The sequence below is a fragment of the Tetrahymena thermophila genome (assembly GCF_000189635.1).
Source record: "Tetrahymena thermophila SB210 genomic scaffold scf_8254587, whole genome shotgun sequence".
Lineage (NCBI taxonomy): Eukaryota > Ciliophora > Oligohymenophorea > Hymenostomatida > Tetrahymenidae > Tetrahymena > Tetrahymena thermophila.
In genome coordinates, this window is record NW_002476358.1 from 292,863 (window position 1) to 309,347 (window position 16,485).

General features: G+C 21.2%; 3 protein-coding genes across 3 annotated transcripts; 1 reads left to right on the forward strand and 2 right to left on the reverse strand. All coding sequences in view use genetic code 6, as the record gives it.

The window, feature by feature from the left end:
- Positions 1-75: 75 nt before the first annotated feature.
- On the forward strand, positions 76-5,937 carry TTHERM_00388420 (C2 domain protein; the record flags this gene model as incomplete). Its single annotated transcript, XM_001019346.2, has 17 exons — positions 76-249; positions 312-395; positions 462-530; positions 613-717; positions 805-942; positions 1,013-1,269; positions 1,333-1,760; positions 1,815-1,915; positions 1,969-2,286; positions 2,343-2,498; positions 2,555-2,985; positions 3,510-4,010; positions 4,075-4,280; positions 4,345-4,501; positions 4,562-4,637; positions 4,685-5,050; positions 5,242-5,937. The coding sequence occupies 17 exons, from the start codon at positions 76-78 to the stop codon at positions 5,935-5,937; spliced, it is 4,263 nt and encodes a 1,420-aa protein (XP_001019346.2).
- Positions 5,938-6,548: 611 nt separating this feature from the next.
- On the reverse strand, positions 6,549-8,447 carry TTHERM_00388430 (transporter/monovalent cation:proton antiporter-1 (CPA1) family protein; the record flags this gene model as incomplete). Its single annotated transcript, XM_001019347.3, has 1 exon — positions 6,549-8,447. One exon carries the CDS (start codon positions 8,445-8,447, stop codon positions 6,549-6,551), a length of 1,899 nt encoding a protein of 632 aa, XP_001019347.1.
- Positions 8,448-10,892: 2,445 nt separating this feature from the next.
- TTHERM_00388440 (26S proteasome non-ATPase regulatory subunit) lies at positions 10,893-12,604 on the reverse strand (the record flags this gene model as incomplete). Its single annotated transcript, XM_001019348.3, has 8 exons — positions 10,893-11,042; positions 11,112-11,315; positions 11,386-11,523; positions 11,591-11,680; positions 11,733-11,939; positions 12,022-12,107; positions 12,179-12,351; positions 12,516-12,604. 8 exons carry the CDS (start codon positions 12,602-12,604, stop codon positions 10,893-10,895), a joined length of 1,137 nt encoding a protein of 378 aa, XP_001019348.2.
- Between the last annotated feature and the right edge of the window lie 3,881 nt (positions 12,605-16,485).

Here is a 16,485-nt window from a genome sequence, read left to right on the forward strand (position 1 = left end):
CAAACATTACATAGATATTGTTGTTAATTTTTTATATTTTTAGTTAGATATTTATCGAGTAATAATTTACAAAAAATGGGTTCTTGCGTTAACAGGCCCAAACCGTAGCCTTAAGCTTAAGTTTAATCGTCTAAACTAATGTCAGGAGTTTTAACTAAATAGGAATAGTTGCTGTTTAAAAATTCAAAAAATAGCACTCTAAAATTTAATGTTAAAATATCAAATATAAAAGCGAAGAATCTTCCTGTGGTATTTATAAGCATAAAACATGGATATTTCAATAATCAAATATTTTTTCAATTATATAAAAGAATGAATCATAGGTCATGATTATATTTGCCAGTATAAAAAACAAAATAAAAACTGGGCTTATGAGAGATACCAAAAATCCGCATGTAATTATAAATATTACATTTTTTGCAAATTATTATTTATAAAAATGAAAATTATAAAAAAATAAGTGGAAAATTAACGAAGAATTCGATTTTATTTGTGAAGCTGATAAGATGAAGAGTCTTCTTTTTGATATGGTAAATGGAATATAACAATATTATAATCTATTTAATTATTTGTTATTTATTTAATCTTCATTACAACCTTTATAAATAAAAGTTCGTGCAAGATGAAGTAGGAAATGTTATTTCTAAAATAACTTTAACCCTCTACCAAATAGCTACTGGTCCTGTTCATAATGATTTCTTACTTAATACTTAAGATGTAATAATTAATCTATATTGAAATTTATCATATCATAAAATATAAAAAACCAACTTTAAAAACACTTTTTATTTATTATGATTATAGCTTACAAGAAAAGGTAGAATAACTTTTGATATAAGAATGGCATAGTTTGTCACAATGAATATATCTTGTAAAAATATGATTTGTACTATGGATGAAAATCTGTAAGATAAAGCCTACAACTTCAACCTCAAAGTCAAAGTACAGTCCTTACTATAAATTAGTGTTTTTATGTGTAAAATTTACCTTTTTTTAATGCTTCTAAAAATAGTCACATAATTAAGATTATGAAAGCGACCATTCACCAAATTTTATAAATCCGACTTATGCTTTTTCTCATATTCCTCTGTCTGAAGAGGAAAAAGTATGCAATAATAAAAAATAATTAAATAAAAACGAAGTAGAAGAGACTGGAATTGATGTAGCAGATGAGGGAGAAAATTTTAATATGACTGAAACTTAAGAATTTGCTTAAAGAAAAGCTATTCCTAAATCTATACCAACAAAGAAGAAACAAAAAGATAAAAAGTATTTATACATTTTGCAATTTTTTATATAAATTAATTGATAAATATTAATTTGAATTATTAGACGGACAGTAATTGTTGATGTCTTAAAAGGAAAAGATAGTTTTGGTGTTAAGGATAGTGCAAAAAACATTGCATCAACTGAATCATTTAAATTAAAAGGTGTAAAAATGTAACTTGGTAAAAGCGGGTTTTCAAATATCCCTTCATCAAGCTTTAAAAAAGATGGAATATTATTGAGTGATTCCAACATTATATATCAACAATAATAAGTAGATACTTCTCATTTTAATTCTACTTTCGAATAGCTTTTAGGCCATAAAGAGGCATCTTGGGAATTCGTTGATTAGCATGATCAATTTACTCCAGCTATTGATTTTGAAATTTTAGCAGATGAATTCTCTTAATCATCTTTTGAACTATTATTTTGGGCTGTTACTAACCCAGAAATTGAAAACGACGTTTTCTCTAATACCTAATAACAAGATTAAAGTATGAATTTGAGTTCAAAAAAAATATTTTCATCACTTTTTGTTAAAATAAAAGATGGAAAAGCAAGTGGAATAATGAGTAAATCAAGCTTTAGAAAATCTGGAATAATTAGAATTCAAAGTAATGTTTCTGGTGGTGGTGGAGGAGGAAAAGAAGTAACAAAATTACTTTTGAAAAAACAACTTTGTTTATTTGATATTAAAAAAAGGATAAAAATAATGAAATATATGTTGATTACAAAATGCTCGGTAATGGGTATGTTTCAATGATTAGATTTTTATCACAAGATGTGGGAATTAAAATAGAAAGAGATTAAGTAATTATCAGTGAAATCAGCATTGTTGATATGAAAATATGGAATCAAGGTAAGTAAGTAGGTACTTGGAAAGGATAATTTATTGTTACAAACTAGCCTTTCATTAGACAATTAGTTGGTGGTGTTAGAACTGAAAACGGAGTTACAAAAGCAACACAACTTTATATATAAAAAGAAAATTTAACAACATAACAATCTATTCCAAGAGAAGTAAATTTTAAACTCAAATTTGAATCGTATTTATTTTAAACAAATATTTATATTAGTTTAAAAATATTATGTAATGTAAACTATAAATTGAAGAAAATATAATCAAGCTCTATGATAAGAGCATAACATTAAGAGAAAGATACAAAATTAATGATGAAATAAAAGCTCAACTTAAGAGAATTATTTAGTATTTGCATGTTCATTCTTCAGCAGTAAAATCAATTGAAAATAATATTTGTCTAAAATATCAACTACTTTATTTACCTAGGAATCTCCCAACCTCTACAAGAATGAAGAGGAGTTAGTTCGTGCTTAAAGTATATTAATCGAAGTAGCAAAGCATTTGCTTGAGTATGCAGACTAGGTGGACGAAATACTTAGAGAATTGTATTATGAAACTCTTATTTTGATAAATAATAGAGAGGAATTAGATCTTAGCTATATGGGTTTTGATCGAGATTAAAAAGAATAATTATTCAAAGAAATTATGTAAATAGGTGATATTAAGAAAATGGAAATTGATGAAAATTAACCAATAAAGGCAAAAAAAATTAGAATATGCCTAGCTTATGAAAGTTTTTTATATCATACTTTAGAAAAAGTTCTTTAAAAATTAGATTAAAAAGGATTTAATGACAAAGAAAGGCAATTTGTTGAAAATTTTAGTGCTTTAGCTTTTTTCCGTATTCCAGCTTTTAGGTAAATTTATAAATAGTCTTATTTAAACTATTATCCTTTTTTAGGTTTTTGCTTAAAAGATATTTTATAAAAGAACTTTTGATAAATCTAAATTAAAATTTTATTCTAATCTATTAATCCTTTTTTGAGCATCAATAGTGTGTAAATTACTAATCTTAAACTGATAAATGAGTTATACAAATTAATTATTTTGAATTCTGAACTTTTTATATTCACAGACTTGATTTAGTTTGAATGATTTTAAAATTAATACTACTTTAAGAACCTAATAGTTGATTCAGTTTATATTACCTCAAAAAAATTTGATTTATTTTTAAACCAAATTTTACAATTTTTTAGAAATTTTTGATTTTTTAATTCAAGAATACTTTTAATTAAATTATTTTAAATGGGTAAATTTAAATAAAATACTTGTTTGTCTCTTTAATGCAGACTAAAACTTATTATTTAAAATAAATTTATATAAGCTTAAAAACAAAAATTAAAAAAAATAAATTTTAGAAATTCAATACTTTAATAAATAGGGAAAAGCTAATAGCATGCATTCTTGATATTGAATAAAATCTACATTAAATGAAAGACATAGATAATTGGGTATAAGATTAAATCATCATTGATGAAGCTTAAGCTGATAAAAAAAATAAATTTCTTATGAGTTTATTTGAATGGGAATAGGATTTTTATAGGTATTTGTAAAATTAGTCTAATCATATAGAGCACAAAGATTACTTGAAAAAAACGCTTGAGAGGCAAAACTGGTAAAAAAGATTCTAAAAGAAAGGACTAGCATTCTTTTTATTTGTAGGAGAGTGGTGTTAGTACATATAAAAATTACCAAATAACTATTCAACTTTAACATGGAGTTTTGTACCAGGATTTGTTGATATACTTAGAGCATTCTTGTATGAGATTTAAAAAAGAGATACTAAAAGCTATCCAGAAGCATTAAAAACTACATCTTTTAGCTTATTACAACATGATGAAATTATTAACATCTATCTTCGAATCATATATGCTAAAACAAAGTAAGTATTTTAATCAGTAAATATTTTACTTTAATTGTTTTTAAAAATATATCTATCTCTATAGTATTTATGATTCAACAAATGTATTTAATGCCTTTGAGATGATTGATTAGTGGTTTAAAAAGATGCAAGAAATGCAAAAGAGACTCCCTGTTAATTTTGATTATGCATTCTTTTTTAGGGGTATAAAGTTAGTGCTGGAAGGAGATCATGCAGTTTCTATATCAAAAACATTATGGCTTTTGACTAATTGCTTTTAATTACTTCCAAGTAATAACTTAAATAAATAAAAATTTTATTTTATTTTAGAAGTATCAATTTAACTTTATTTTAGTAATTTAAAAAAGAGACATTTTAAAAGTCATATTTTCTAATATGTTTTTTAAGCTTTTTATGCACTGGTCTCCTAACGTAAGAGGTATATTTCACAATTTCTTGCTGTATAGAGTAAATCATTTGCATAGATCTCATAAAACTTAAAACAAGCTTGAGTAATTAAATTAATTAAAAATAAGTTTGAGTTTTAAAATCTTTTTAATATTTATTTATAGTGCTCTTAAGAAAGATTTTATGATGATCAGCTAAAAAAAGTAGATAAAAAACTAAGAAGAAATGAATAACATTATGGTAATTTTATAATTTCTTTAATTTTTTTAAGTAATTTTTATTCTAAGAATGAAATGATTTATTCTGATTACACTCGAATGATAGCTATTTTAGAAGAGGCAAATAAAAGATTAACAAAATAACTTAAGAAAAACGAATTGCTTATGGCTGTTAAAAAGAATGCTAAAACCCTTAAAATGAAGTATTTCCATAAAAAAAATCAAATGAAGAAAAAATATATAAGAGATAAGCTGAAAGAAGAAGGATAGCACAGTGAGGCAGGATTAAATAATTCTGTCATAGAGTCTTTAGATCTATCCATTATAACCAGAAAAGATTCCATTCATTCAATGTAGTCCATAGGTAGACAAGAAAGCAATTTTTCTGGATTAGAATTTTTAAAATCATAAAAAGATGATGAAAAATCGGACCAAGTAAATTTAAAATTGATTAATAAAGTTGCAAAAAGAATAAACATTGTATAAAAATTCAATAAAATTCATTTATTTTTAATTGTTGTTTTTAAGAGAAGAATAAGTTAAAGTTTTCCTATTTTTTTATTACTAAATAAATAGCTTAATAGTTTATTTAGTTAAAATAAAAAAATTTTATTGTAATTTTTTAGAATAAAGAGGAGGAGAATAATAGTGATCAAGAGTAAAGTAACAACAGTATAGATAGTATTTCTAATTTAGAAAGCATTTTAAGTGATTTAAATAATCTCAGCGAAGAAGATAATAAAAAGAAGAAATTAAATTAAAAGAGTAAAGTTGCAAGAAGGAATTCTTTGAATGCTATTACTCGTAAAGCTTCTGATATAGAAAATAATAATAATAACAACAACTTTTTGAATGTGGATAATCAAGAACTAAAACCTATTTCTAGAAATTAAACAACAATTAGTAAAAATAATAAAAAAGAAATAGAAAAAATACTTTAAAATGAAATTAAACAGAAATAAAAGATACTTTTGAAAAAGTAAGTATAAAAAAAATACCCTCACTAGTAAGGTAATAAAGGTGGTATTAAAGTATATAGAAGGTATAGAGACTAAGATGAGAATTAAGAAAAATTAAGAATACCTAAAGATTTTCTCAAGTATCTTCCTGAATCATGGGAGGAATTCGATAAATCTAAAAAAGAGTATAATAAATGGATATAGAACTGGTACAAAGAACTCTATTCTAATGAAGATTTAACTGAAGAAGAAGTTTTATAAAAAATTTTAACTTTAAATATCCCAGAAATTAGTGTTAAAATTCCTAAGGATGAATCTGAAGGCTAGGGTACTTATGGTACAAATTAGGAAAACGACTGGTGAGATATATAATATATTTAAAAACAATAAAATTTTATAAACTTCTTTTATCTACTGTATCACATTTATGAAAATATTTGTATCAATTAATTCAACTTTTTTTTCTTCTAAATTTAATATTTTTTATTAGTTATGATTAAAAAAATAATTAAAAGCAAAATAAACTAAAAAGTAAAATTAATTATTTATTTTAGCTTTCAAAATACTTTGATTTTTTTGTCAATTAATATTTTTTAGCTTTATTAATCTTTCTTTAGCAAAGAGTATAATTAAAAATATTAGTTTTAAATATTTAATTGCATACAAAACTAAATCAAATCAATAGATTAAATTTGATAACGTAATTGTAAAATAATGATTATAAAAAATGTTTGAAGCTTAGTTTAATTAGAAAATAAAACTTATTAATTAAAAGAAAAAAAGACCAAATATATTTATTTATTTAATTAATATACTATGAAAATAGTAAACGTTTTTGATGTTATGATAAATTATCTTTTGAAAATTAAGTAAGTTATGGTGGAAGGATAAATTTATTTATTTTTTTATATAAGTCAGAAATAAATATTAAAAATTTTGTTTACAAATGTAAAATAAATAATAATTATTAATAATCATTGTTTTTATTCGTCTTCTACATTTATAGAGTGTTTAATTATTCCTAATTTTTTAATTCTTTCAAGATATTCGTCTTCATCATATCCAACCTTTTCATCGTCATCTTCTTCATTTTATTCATTAATAGTTGAATTTTTATGCTAAAATTTTTCGAAATCTACACTTGTTTTTTAAATTTTAGATTTGCCAACTTCTCCTTTAAGATTTAAAACGCTTTAACGAATTAAATTTTGGCATTTTGTATATCCATCAGGTCTCATCATTTCGTATTTATCTTCTTTAAATAATTCTTTAGAAATGACAATTTCATCAAAATTATCATAGTAATCACGTATTAAAAATGGTTTTATATACTTAGCATTGAATCTTTAAACTTTATATTTCCATTTTGATTTGAATAATTTCTCATCATACTCACCATGAAGTAAGGCATCAGTTATTTTCTTTTTTCTTATAGTTTCATCTTCTTGTTCTTATTACTCATGATGTTCATTTGAGTGCCCTTCTTAACCATTAATGTGTTATTCTTCTTCATTTTTATGATGTTATTCATGGCCATGACCATGACCATGACCGTGGCTTACTGGTGGTAAAGTAAGATCTATTACCTTTGGATTAACTAATCCAAAGAAAAGAGTTGTTATAATTAAGACTCCTAACATAGTGCTATTCAGAACTTCAGAGTATTCTTCAGATTCAACTTAGTCCATTAAAATAAATCCTAAAATACCTCTGCTTATTCCTGTCATTTAAAGGATTATCTATTCTCTCAAGCCCATTGCAAAGGTTCCTTTTTTGAAGAATAGTCTCAAAATAGAGCTCATTATAAATACAGAAATAAATCTTCCAATAAATAAAATCAGGATGACCCATCCAATTAAAGTAAAACTCCAAGCGTTTCTGTAGTAAGAAAAAGTGGTGAATCCAAGGTAAGTAAATAACATATTTTCAGCACCACTTGATAAGGTTTAAAATGTAACATTTGAGCATATCTTGGCTTTTTCAGAAAGATTATAAAAGGCATAATGTCCTATTATAATACCAGAGAATAATAAAGCTATAACTCCAGAATAATGAAAGGCTTCTACAATGCAATAAGCTGAGTAGGCACTGAGAAACAATATCAGTAGTTCATGGACAACAGTTTTATTTAAAAATTTAAAGTGTTTTAAAATAAGTGTACAACCAATTCCAAAAACGATTCCAGCTAAAACACTAATGGATATACTTTTGAACATGATAAAGAGAATTTTAGGCACAATGCTCCATTCTAAATCCTTAACGTCTTCATCTACTAAAGTCTCAAAACTATCAAAAAGTACAAGAGAAGTTGCGTCATTTATTATACCTTCTCCAAAAATAACATGGAAAAGAATAGGGTATGAGTGATGGTCAACCATTGTAGAGGCTAAGAAACTATCTTTAGAACTTAATGCTGCACTAAATAAGGATAGATCTTTAATTCCTAATTCAACTGAAGTTACTTCATACTCTCCATCTTCACTATTTTTGCTTTAAACTTATATTTTAATCATATCATTATTACAAATAGTATTGACCAACAAAAGCATAGTCACAAAAGTTATTATTGTTCCTAGTAACCCATAAGTAAGAATGTAAGACATATTTTTGAAAAAATGCCTCTTTTTCATCATAAACCCTTCGCTAAAAATAATAGCAGGCAAAAAAACGTAAATGAAAACAGATTTAGAAAGAGAAGATTAATAGTTGAAACCAAAGTAAGCAACTGCAGACACTACCATACCAAGAACAATCGCAACTCCTGTCTCATGAAAGTACCTAATCTTTTTTGAAGAAAAGTAGCTACCTATAATCGATTGTATGACTAAAATCATAACTAGGTAAAATGTTCCTACTCCAAAATAGTCACTCATTTTACAATATAAATTGTATGAATCTTTATTTTTTTTAATTACAAATTAATTATTTTTAATTTGTGAATTAGAAATTTTTTTTTTAAAATCCTATTTTTTATGCCAAAAATATCTTTTTTGAATGTCAAACTTACTATTTAATTTATTTATGAATGTAAGAAATCTTTGATTGGATCATATAGGTCTACTATTGTAAATTATCTATTACTTTTGTATGTGGGAAAAAAGTTGTTATTACAACCACAAAACTGAATTTTTTCTGTTTTTAATTAAATAATGTAAATAAACAATATGAATAAATCCATAAATTACTCAGCCTCGTCATATCAAATTTCACACACCACACTACTTCATTAAGTAATCTTCTTATCAGAAAATTTATTTTTCCTATTCTAATAAAAATTTAAGTTAATATGTCTTGAATAAAGTAAACAAAATACACCTAAAATATAAGATAACCTTCTCTCAAGCAAAAAATATTTATATTAACATTAACATTTTAATTTCAAAAACATGGTTGAACATTTATTGTATTCTTATTTTCTAATATCTTTCTTTCATTTAAATCTATAATTAATTTAAATATCAACTTATTTTTACAGAGCGTATTAATATTTTTTTGGTTTATTTCTTTTACTAATTTTTAATTTTGATGTAATTAATTATTTTTTGATATAAGAAAAAAGCACTTTAAAATCAGAAATTTGTAACTAAGACATTAAATTGATCAGATTCATAAATCTATCATATTTTTTATTTTCTAAAACAAATAAAAATAATAAAGTACCTAATAGATTGTTATTTATTTATTACTACAATTTTAATTTAATTCTATTATTTTGCAAAAATTATGTAAATAAAATAATAAACTTCATAAACTTTTGATAAGAATTTTTTAGATTTGACAAGAAAAAACTAAGTAGATTAAAAAACTCCTCATTTATTAATAAAAGTATTATTCTCTCACTTTATTGTAAAATTAATCTAATTATATAATTTATATTTAGCAAATAAATGTAAATTAAAGAAAATGTAATAAAGAATATTTTTCAATTTTTATTATTTATTCTCCATTTAATTTTTGATAATTTATTTATTTTCAGAAATCACTAAGAGTAAATAATGTATTGAAACTAGCAGCAAATAATTAAGGAGATTAAATAATTAATAAAAGGATTATTCTCACATTTTAATGTAAAATTAAGCTAATTTTTTAAATTGGTTTAATAAATAAGTTAAAAATAACATATAGCGTATAAAACAATATTTTTTGATTCTTATTATGATTTATAAAATTCTTACACTGTATCACCTTACTGTAATAAAACTAGCTATTTTTCGAACAGGTATTATCCACTATTTAAACAAATTTGATTTTTTTAAAATAAATAAAATATTTTTTTAAAATTAATATTTATGGAACTAGAATATTTTAAATTCTAAATTTTATTGCCTTTTTTATAAATACTCAAGCTGATTTAGGATAAAAGTATAAAAAACTTAACGAAAGTGTACAGTATTAATTTGGAAAGATATATTTTATTTCTGATTGTTTAGATTGATTAGATGGACTTTTCTTTATCCATTCCATATCAAAAAGTGATATCTTTTGAGTCTTATTTAAAAATAAATTTGTTCTTTTTAATACAATAAATCAATAAATCTAAATATGCTTTTAAAATAATATATTTATATTCAAAATTAAACATTTAATAATTATAGAAGAATTTATTTGTATTTACTATATTTATCAACAATTTTTATATTCTTATACTTTTAAAATTCTATCAGATTGATTAGATTGGTTAGATGGGCTGATCTTAATCCATTCCATCTAAAAATAACTAAGTGATATTTTTTGAGTCTTTTTAAAAAATAAATTTGTCCTTTTTAATATAATAAATCAATAAATCTAAATATACTTTTAAAATAGTATATTTTTATTCGAAATTAAATATTTAATAAATTTAGATGAATTTATTTTTATTTACTATTTTTATCAACATTTTTATCTTCTTATATTTTTAAATTCAAGATATTACTCTCACTAGTATATCAATAATTAACAATGATTATTTAAAGATACAAAATTAAAAATTAGAAATTTTTTATGTAATGATATTTTATTTCTAAAATAATATTTTTGAAAAATGTTAATACAAATTAATTTATTTATTTCTTTTTAATATTTTTAAACTATAAAATTTATGAAATAAATTTTGCAATAATTAATTACTTTTTAATTCAGAAAAGATTAAAAATTTTATAACTAACTCTAAAACTTTTGAACAATTTTAACAAAATTTATTTTTTTAAAATAACTCTTAAAGTGATATACTTATTTAATTAATAGCAAATAATATATGCTTATTCATAAAATAGTTTATTTAAACATAATACAGTAATTTTTTAATTTTCAAATAATATTTATAGATGCTTGTTAATTCAATAAAGAGGTACTGGTTCTTATTCTACTAATTAAATTAAATTTCTAAGACTATTAGTCCATTCATCGAATTTATTTTTCATAATTTATATTCTTGAGTTATCTAAGATTCTAGGAATCATCCAACTTATTGTTACGTTGCCTTAAACCTGTTAACAAATTAATAATAAATAAAGAAATAATGAATGAGTTTGCTTTAAAAATTTATTTAAATTTACCTAATTTATAGATCCTTTAACTAATCCTAAAGCCATACTTCTCATAAGCAAATATTCGATTTCGTTGACTGGTTATTTAGTTCTTTCAGCTACTTTCTAGAAGGATATGGTTCTATCATTTTTAGGTAAATTAAATACCAAATCAAGGAAGGCCATAATTCTAATTTTTTCTTCTAATAATTTTTGATTGCTAACTAATAAGGCCTATTTATTTAACAGTTATTTGATACATGTTTATCAAAAAAGAATTTACAATAAATAATTAATTAATTACATTTTATTTAATTTATGCATCAAAAGATTTAAGATCTTAGTAATACTTATCCACGTTTCCACTATTAAAAGTTTCAATCAAAGTGTACAACCATGAGTAAGTAGTGTTTTGAAGAGATTTAACAACACTTTGTTGAAGCTATATAAAATATTTAAATTAACTTTTTAACTAGCTGTTTTTGCTTAAAATTTTATTAATTTATTACAAGTTCACTGAAATTGTAGATCTTAGGTGAGACTAAAATAGCTATAGCCATCTTAAGAGAGATATCTTGTTAATAGCTAATAGGAATATCCTTTTATTAAATAAAGATTAACCATAGAATATTTTGAAACAATATATTTTACTTAAGGTTGGGTGTAAGCAAGGAATTAAAGAGCATTTAAATATAAAAGTTCATAATTTTTCTTTTGGGAATAGAACTCGTAGCTAACTCTATATAAGAAGGAATAAGCAAGAGGTTCAATTACTTGTTGCTTTTCAATTTTTTCTTTTAATTCAGTCAACTCAATATCATTTTATTCACTGTGCTTATCATCTAATCTGTAACTAATCTATTTTTTATAGAAAATATTTATAAGTTACATTAAATGCTGATAGTGAATTATTATAGCTAAGTATGTGTTAATGTATTACTTGTTGCAATTAGATTATATATCTGGCATTATCTTCTGAGAAATTAGATCTAGCTTATTCTAAGAAATTAAACTTCTCTTCATTAGCTTTATTTTTAAAAAGATAGTAAATAATTATAATTTTCATTGAATATTTTATTTAAAGTAATATATTTTACTGTCAAATGCATTAGCTACGAATGTCAAGAATCTAGCTAACAAAAGTTAATCAAGCTTATTAATGAATTTTTTGACAAAGCCATCATATAATTTTAATAAGGCTTTTCTCTCCTAAAGGACATTTTCATCTTGCAACAAAATATTCAAATTTAAGGTAATTTCATGCCACAATCTATAATTAAATATTATAAAATGCTTAATATACAAATACTGTGCAATAATAACTAATATTCGAAATATTATGTTGATGATTTCTTTGAGATTGGAATAGAAATCATTTATCACTTTATTATTTACTAAGTAATCTAATAGTGACTTAATAAAATAAATATGTACTTTTAAGTATATAACAAGGCTAGCTATTCTAAAATTGTTTATTGTTGAGGGAATTGAGCTTATAATTATTACAAAAGATCTGAATCCATATTATTTAACTTCGCTTTTTTTTCTATCTGTATCTATAAATATATTTCTTTATTTATTTTTGCGTTTCTTGAATTATTTTAAAAATAATGATATTCAATTATTATTTCTTAGCAATATCTTTTATTTATTTATTTATTTATTGTTTCTTTTCTTCTTAATTTAAAATCTTCTCTCTAATGTGTTACAAGCAATTTAAAACAAAATCAATATCTTCTATGATCTTAATGCAAACCTTTAAAGATTAATTATGTTATCTGGCGATTCTTAATATTCTTCTTGAAACTCATATTAAGGATTTTGCTTTATTTTATTAACATCAGATTCTGCTCTTCCAAATATCATAGATAATCATTTATATCTTATTTTGATTAATATTCATTTAATAACTTTCTTAATCAATCCTTTAAAATACCTAAAAAATTTATTAGTAATAAATCCCAAGCTCAATAAATTTTCATATAAAAAATAAATTAAAAAAATTAATATTAAAAATAATCAAAATGAGAAAGCAAAAAAAATCAGCAGTTAATTTTTAAATCTTGGAAGGCATAAACTAATTATATCATGAGCAAAAAAAAATGATATAATTTAAGCGCAAATATCTAACTATAGATAGATGCAGTTTGTTTCTGTTGAAATCTTTCATACTTTGGATTTCATTAGTTTATGTCTATAATGCTCATAGTTTTTATAAACCATCGCTGATCTATTTGTTTTATCATTTTATACTTCTTTCACTTAGAAATTCCTAGAAAAATAAATTTTATTTCTAGAGGATAAATCAAAACAGCCAATTTCTATTCCTAAAAAAATAAAATAAATGAAATTATTTCTTAAAAATCTAATCATTTCTTAAAAAATTAACTAAAAAATAAGACCTCTATGAAAACTTTGAAAAAAAGTTAAATATCTCTTTAATCTTTCTAAAAAAATCTTTGAATCTTAAATAATTTTAACTGAAAACTTGATTAAGAGAATATTAACTGAAAAAAAAAAACTAATTATTAAATCTTAAAATAAATTAAAAATTAAAGTAATAAAGACAGAAAGCACCAAATTGATTAAAACATAAATTAAAACTAAAAAGAAAAAAAAAAGAAAAATATAATTCACAAAGTAAAAAAGATGATAATTAATTTAATAATTTCAAATAAAATAAATTAATATTTTTATATTAAATAAGAAGTTTTAAATTTTCAAATAGACTATTTTTTATATTTTCTAAATTTAGCGAAAAGATTTTTTTATTTATTTTTAAATATTACTAAATTTATATATCATTGCTTTTTTTCTTAGGAAATCAGTTAAAAAAGAAAATGATGCACAAAAAAAAGATATTTGAAGTTATTTTTTTTTATTTATAAGTTCATAATTGATTATTAAATATTTATTTTTTTATGATATAATAATTTTAAATGATTAAAATAATTCATATAAAAAGATTTAAATAATTTTATTATAATTAAAGACATAAAATTAGAGATATATTTTAGAACTCAATATTCACCAAAGAAAATTTAATATTAGATTAATCCTTAAAATTATAACAATTTTTTTGGTAATTTCTATACCAACAACAATACATTTATTTAATTTACTTTAATTAAATTCTATTTTAATTATTATAAAATTAATCACTTACTTTAACTTTTTTTTCTAACTTGTTTTAGATTTAAAATTCTAAAAAATAAATAATTTTTGGAAATTTTTTAAATTTATTTATTAACAATATTGTTTTCTGAAAAATGGATTTTAATTTTTATTGATTTTCTTAATAAAAGATTTTAAATAGAAATGTATTTTTTATAATTAAATATTTGAATTGTTTTTACAAAAATCTAAAGAAATAAGTATAAAAAAAATAATTTTATAAACTTTTATTAAACTAATACAAAAAAATAGCTTTAAAACGCCTTTTTTAATAATTTTATTATATAAACAAATTCTGAGTTATTTTATTGAATTTTAAGGTTAATATGTTTCTATATTGAATATAAATAATAAATTTAATTCCAAATATTTTTTAATTATTAGGTTTGTATGCCAATTTTTATAATTTTAAAATAAATTTAAAGCAATCTTATTAACAATTAAACTCAATACTTTGAAAATATAATAATAGATAAATAAAATTTGTTTTGTCTAATTAAGAATTTATTTACTTAAAATGAAAAAAATTATGAAAGAAATTAATTAATAAATTTGAATTATCCCAAATTATGTTTCTTATTTTTTCAGTTAAAAAAACACTAATAATTTCACTCACTTAAGATTAAGAAAATAGAAACTTATAAAATCAAAATATTAAGAAAACTAGACTAAGATATTGTAAAATTAAATGATAAACTTTTCTAGCTCATTAATGATAAATTAGATTTTTGTTTTTAACAAATCAATATTAAATTAAATTAGTTTATTTAAAATCTAAGTATGAAAATAAACAACTTACTTTATATTTAGCCTATTTAATCATTTTATAATGTAATTTTTTTTAACATTCTCAATTTAATTTTTTATGTAACTAGTTTTTTTGACAATTTGTGTATAAAGGCATATTTAGCTATTCACCTTATTTTAGAGTTTTTTACAAATAATTAAAAACTTTTTCATGTATTAATAATAACTTTTACAAAATTAAAAGAAAATTTGGGTATTTTATTTGGTTTTATATTGTAAATTGCTTTTCAGTATTTATTTAGAGTACTTTATTTAAAAATAATTTTTAGTTTATTTATAAAACATCCATGCATCAGATGATAAGTTGGGTTAGAATTATTTATTAGAATTCATATTATTATAAAAATATCCATATGTATTAATAATAATCTGATAAAGAAACTTCTAAGATTTTAATTAAAAAAATTACAACAATATTGAATTTATTAATACTATTCAAATTATAAAATATTTTTTTATTTAAATAGAGAGTATAAGACCATTTATTGCTAATGCTGGAATTAAAATATGATGAACTGGATATCATTATATTTTAATTCCTAGATTATCTTTCAAAATAATAAAAAATATTTATAAAAGTAATTGCAAAAAAAAATATAATCACTAAAATTCTTAAATTAAGAAAAATACATCAATGTTAATTTCATTATGCATTAATAAATTATATTTTTCTTTTAAGTCATAAAAGCAGAATTTAATGCTTTTTTAAATAATTTAAATTGTAAAATAATTTATTTTTTTATTTATAAAAATAATAAATTTAATAAAATGTTAAATAATATAGAATGACCTTTCATATCCATGAATCAAACCCCCCAAAAAATTAAAAAAATTATCGAATATTGTATTTGAAAGCTTTTAACACTATTTATATATTATATACAATTTATGAGTTTTATTGAATAGTGATTTTACTTGCTTTTTCATAAATATTTTAATTTATTTTTTTCATTTTAAATAAAACATAATCAAGGTATTAAAATATAATGCTATCAATTTTATCATATTTTAATACCTGGATTAGCAATTTAATACGAAAATAAAAGTTTTAATTAATAAATTTATTATAAAATCATAATGTTAATTATCATTTTATGAATTTTTTATTACTTACTTATCTATTTACTTAAATATTTAAAATAATTTTTTTTGTATCTAGTTTCAAAAATAAAAATTTTGCTCATTATAATATTATTATGAAATATTAATCTGACCTTTTTTTTTATGCATTTTTTATTATATTTATTAATTTTTGCGCCAACTTAAATATATAAATAAATTTATCAATAAAAATTAATGTTAATAAATAAAAGAAAGTTTTAGCTGTTAGTCATAATTAATTTTAATAAAATAAAAGTAAAAATTGCCACAAAAAAAAGGCAAATGGAAATTTACAAAATTCATGAGAAGAAAGGATATTAAA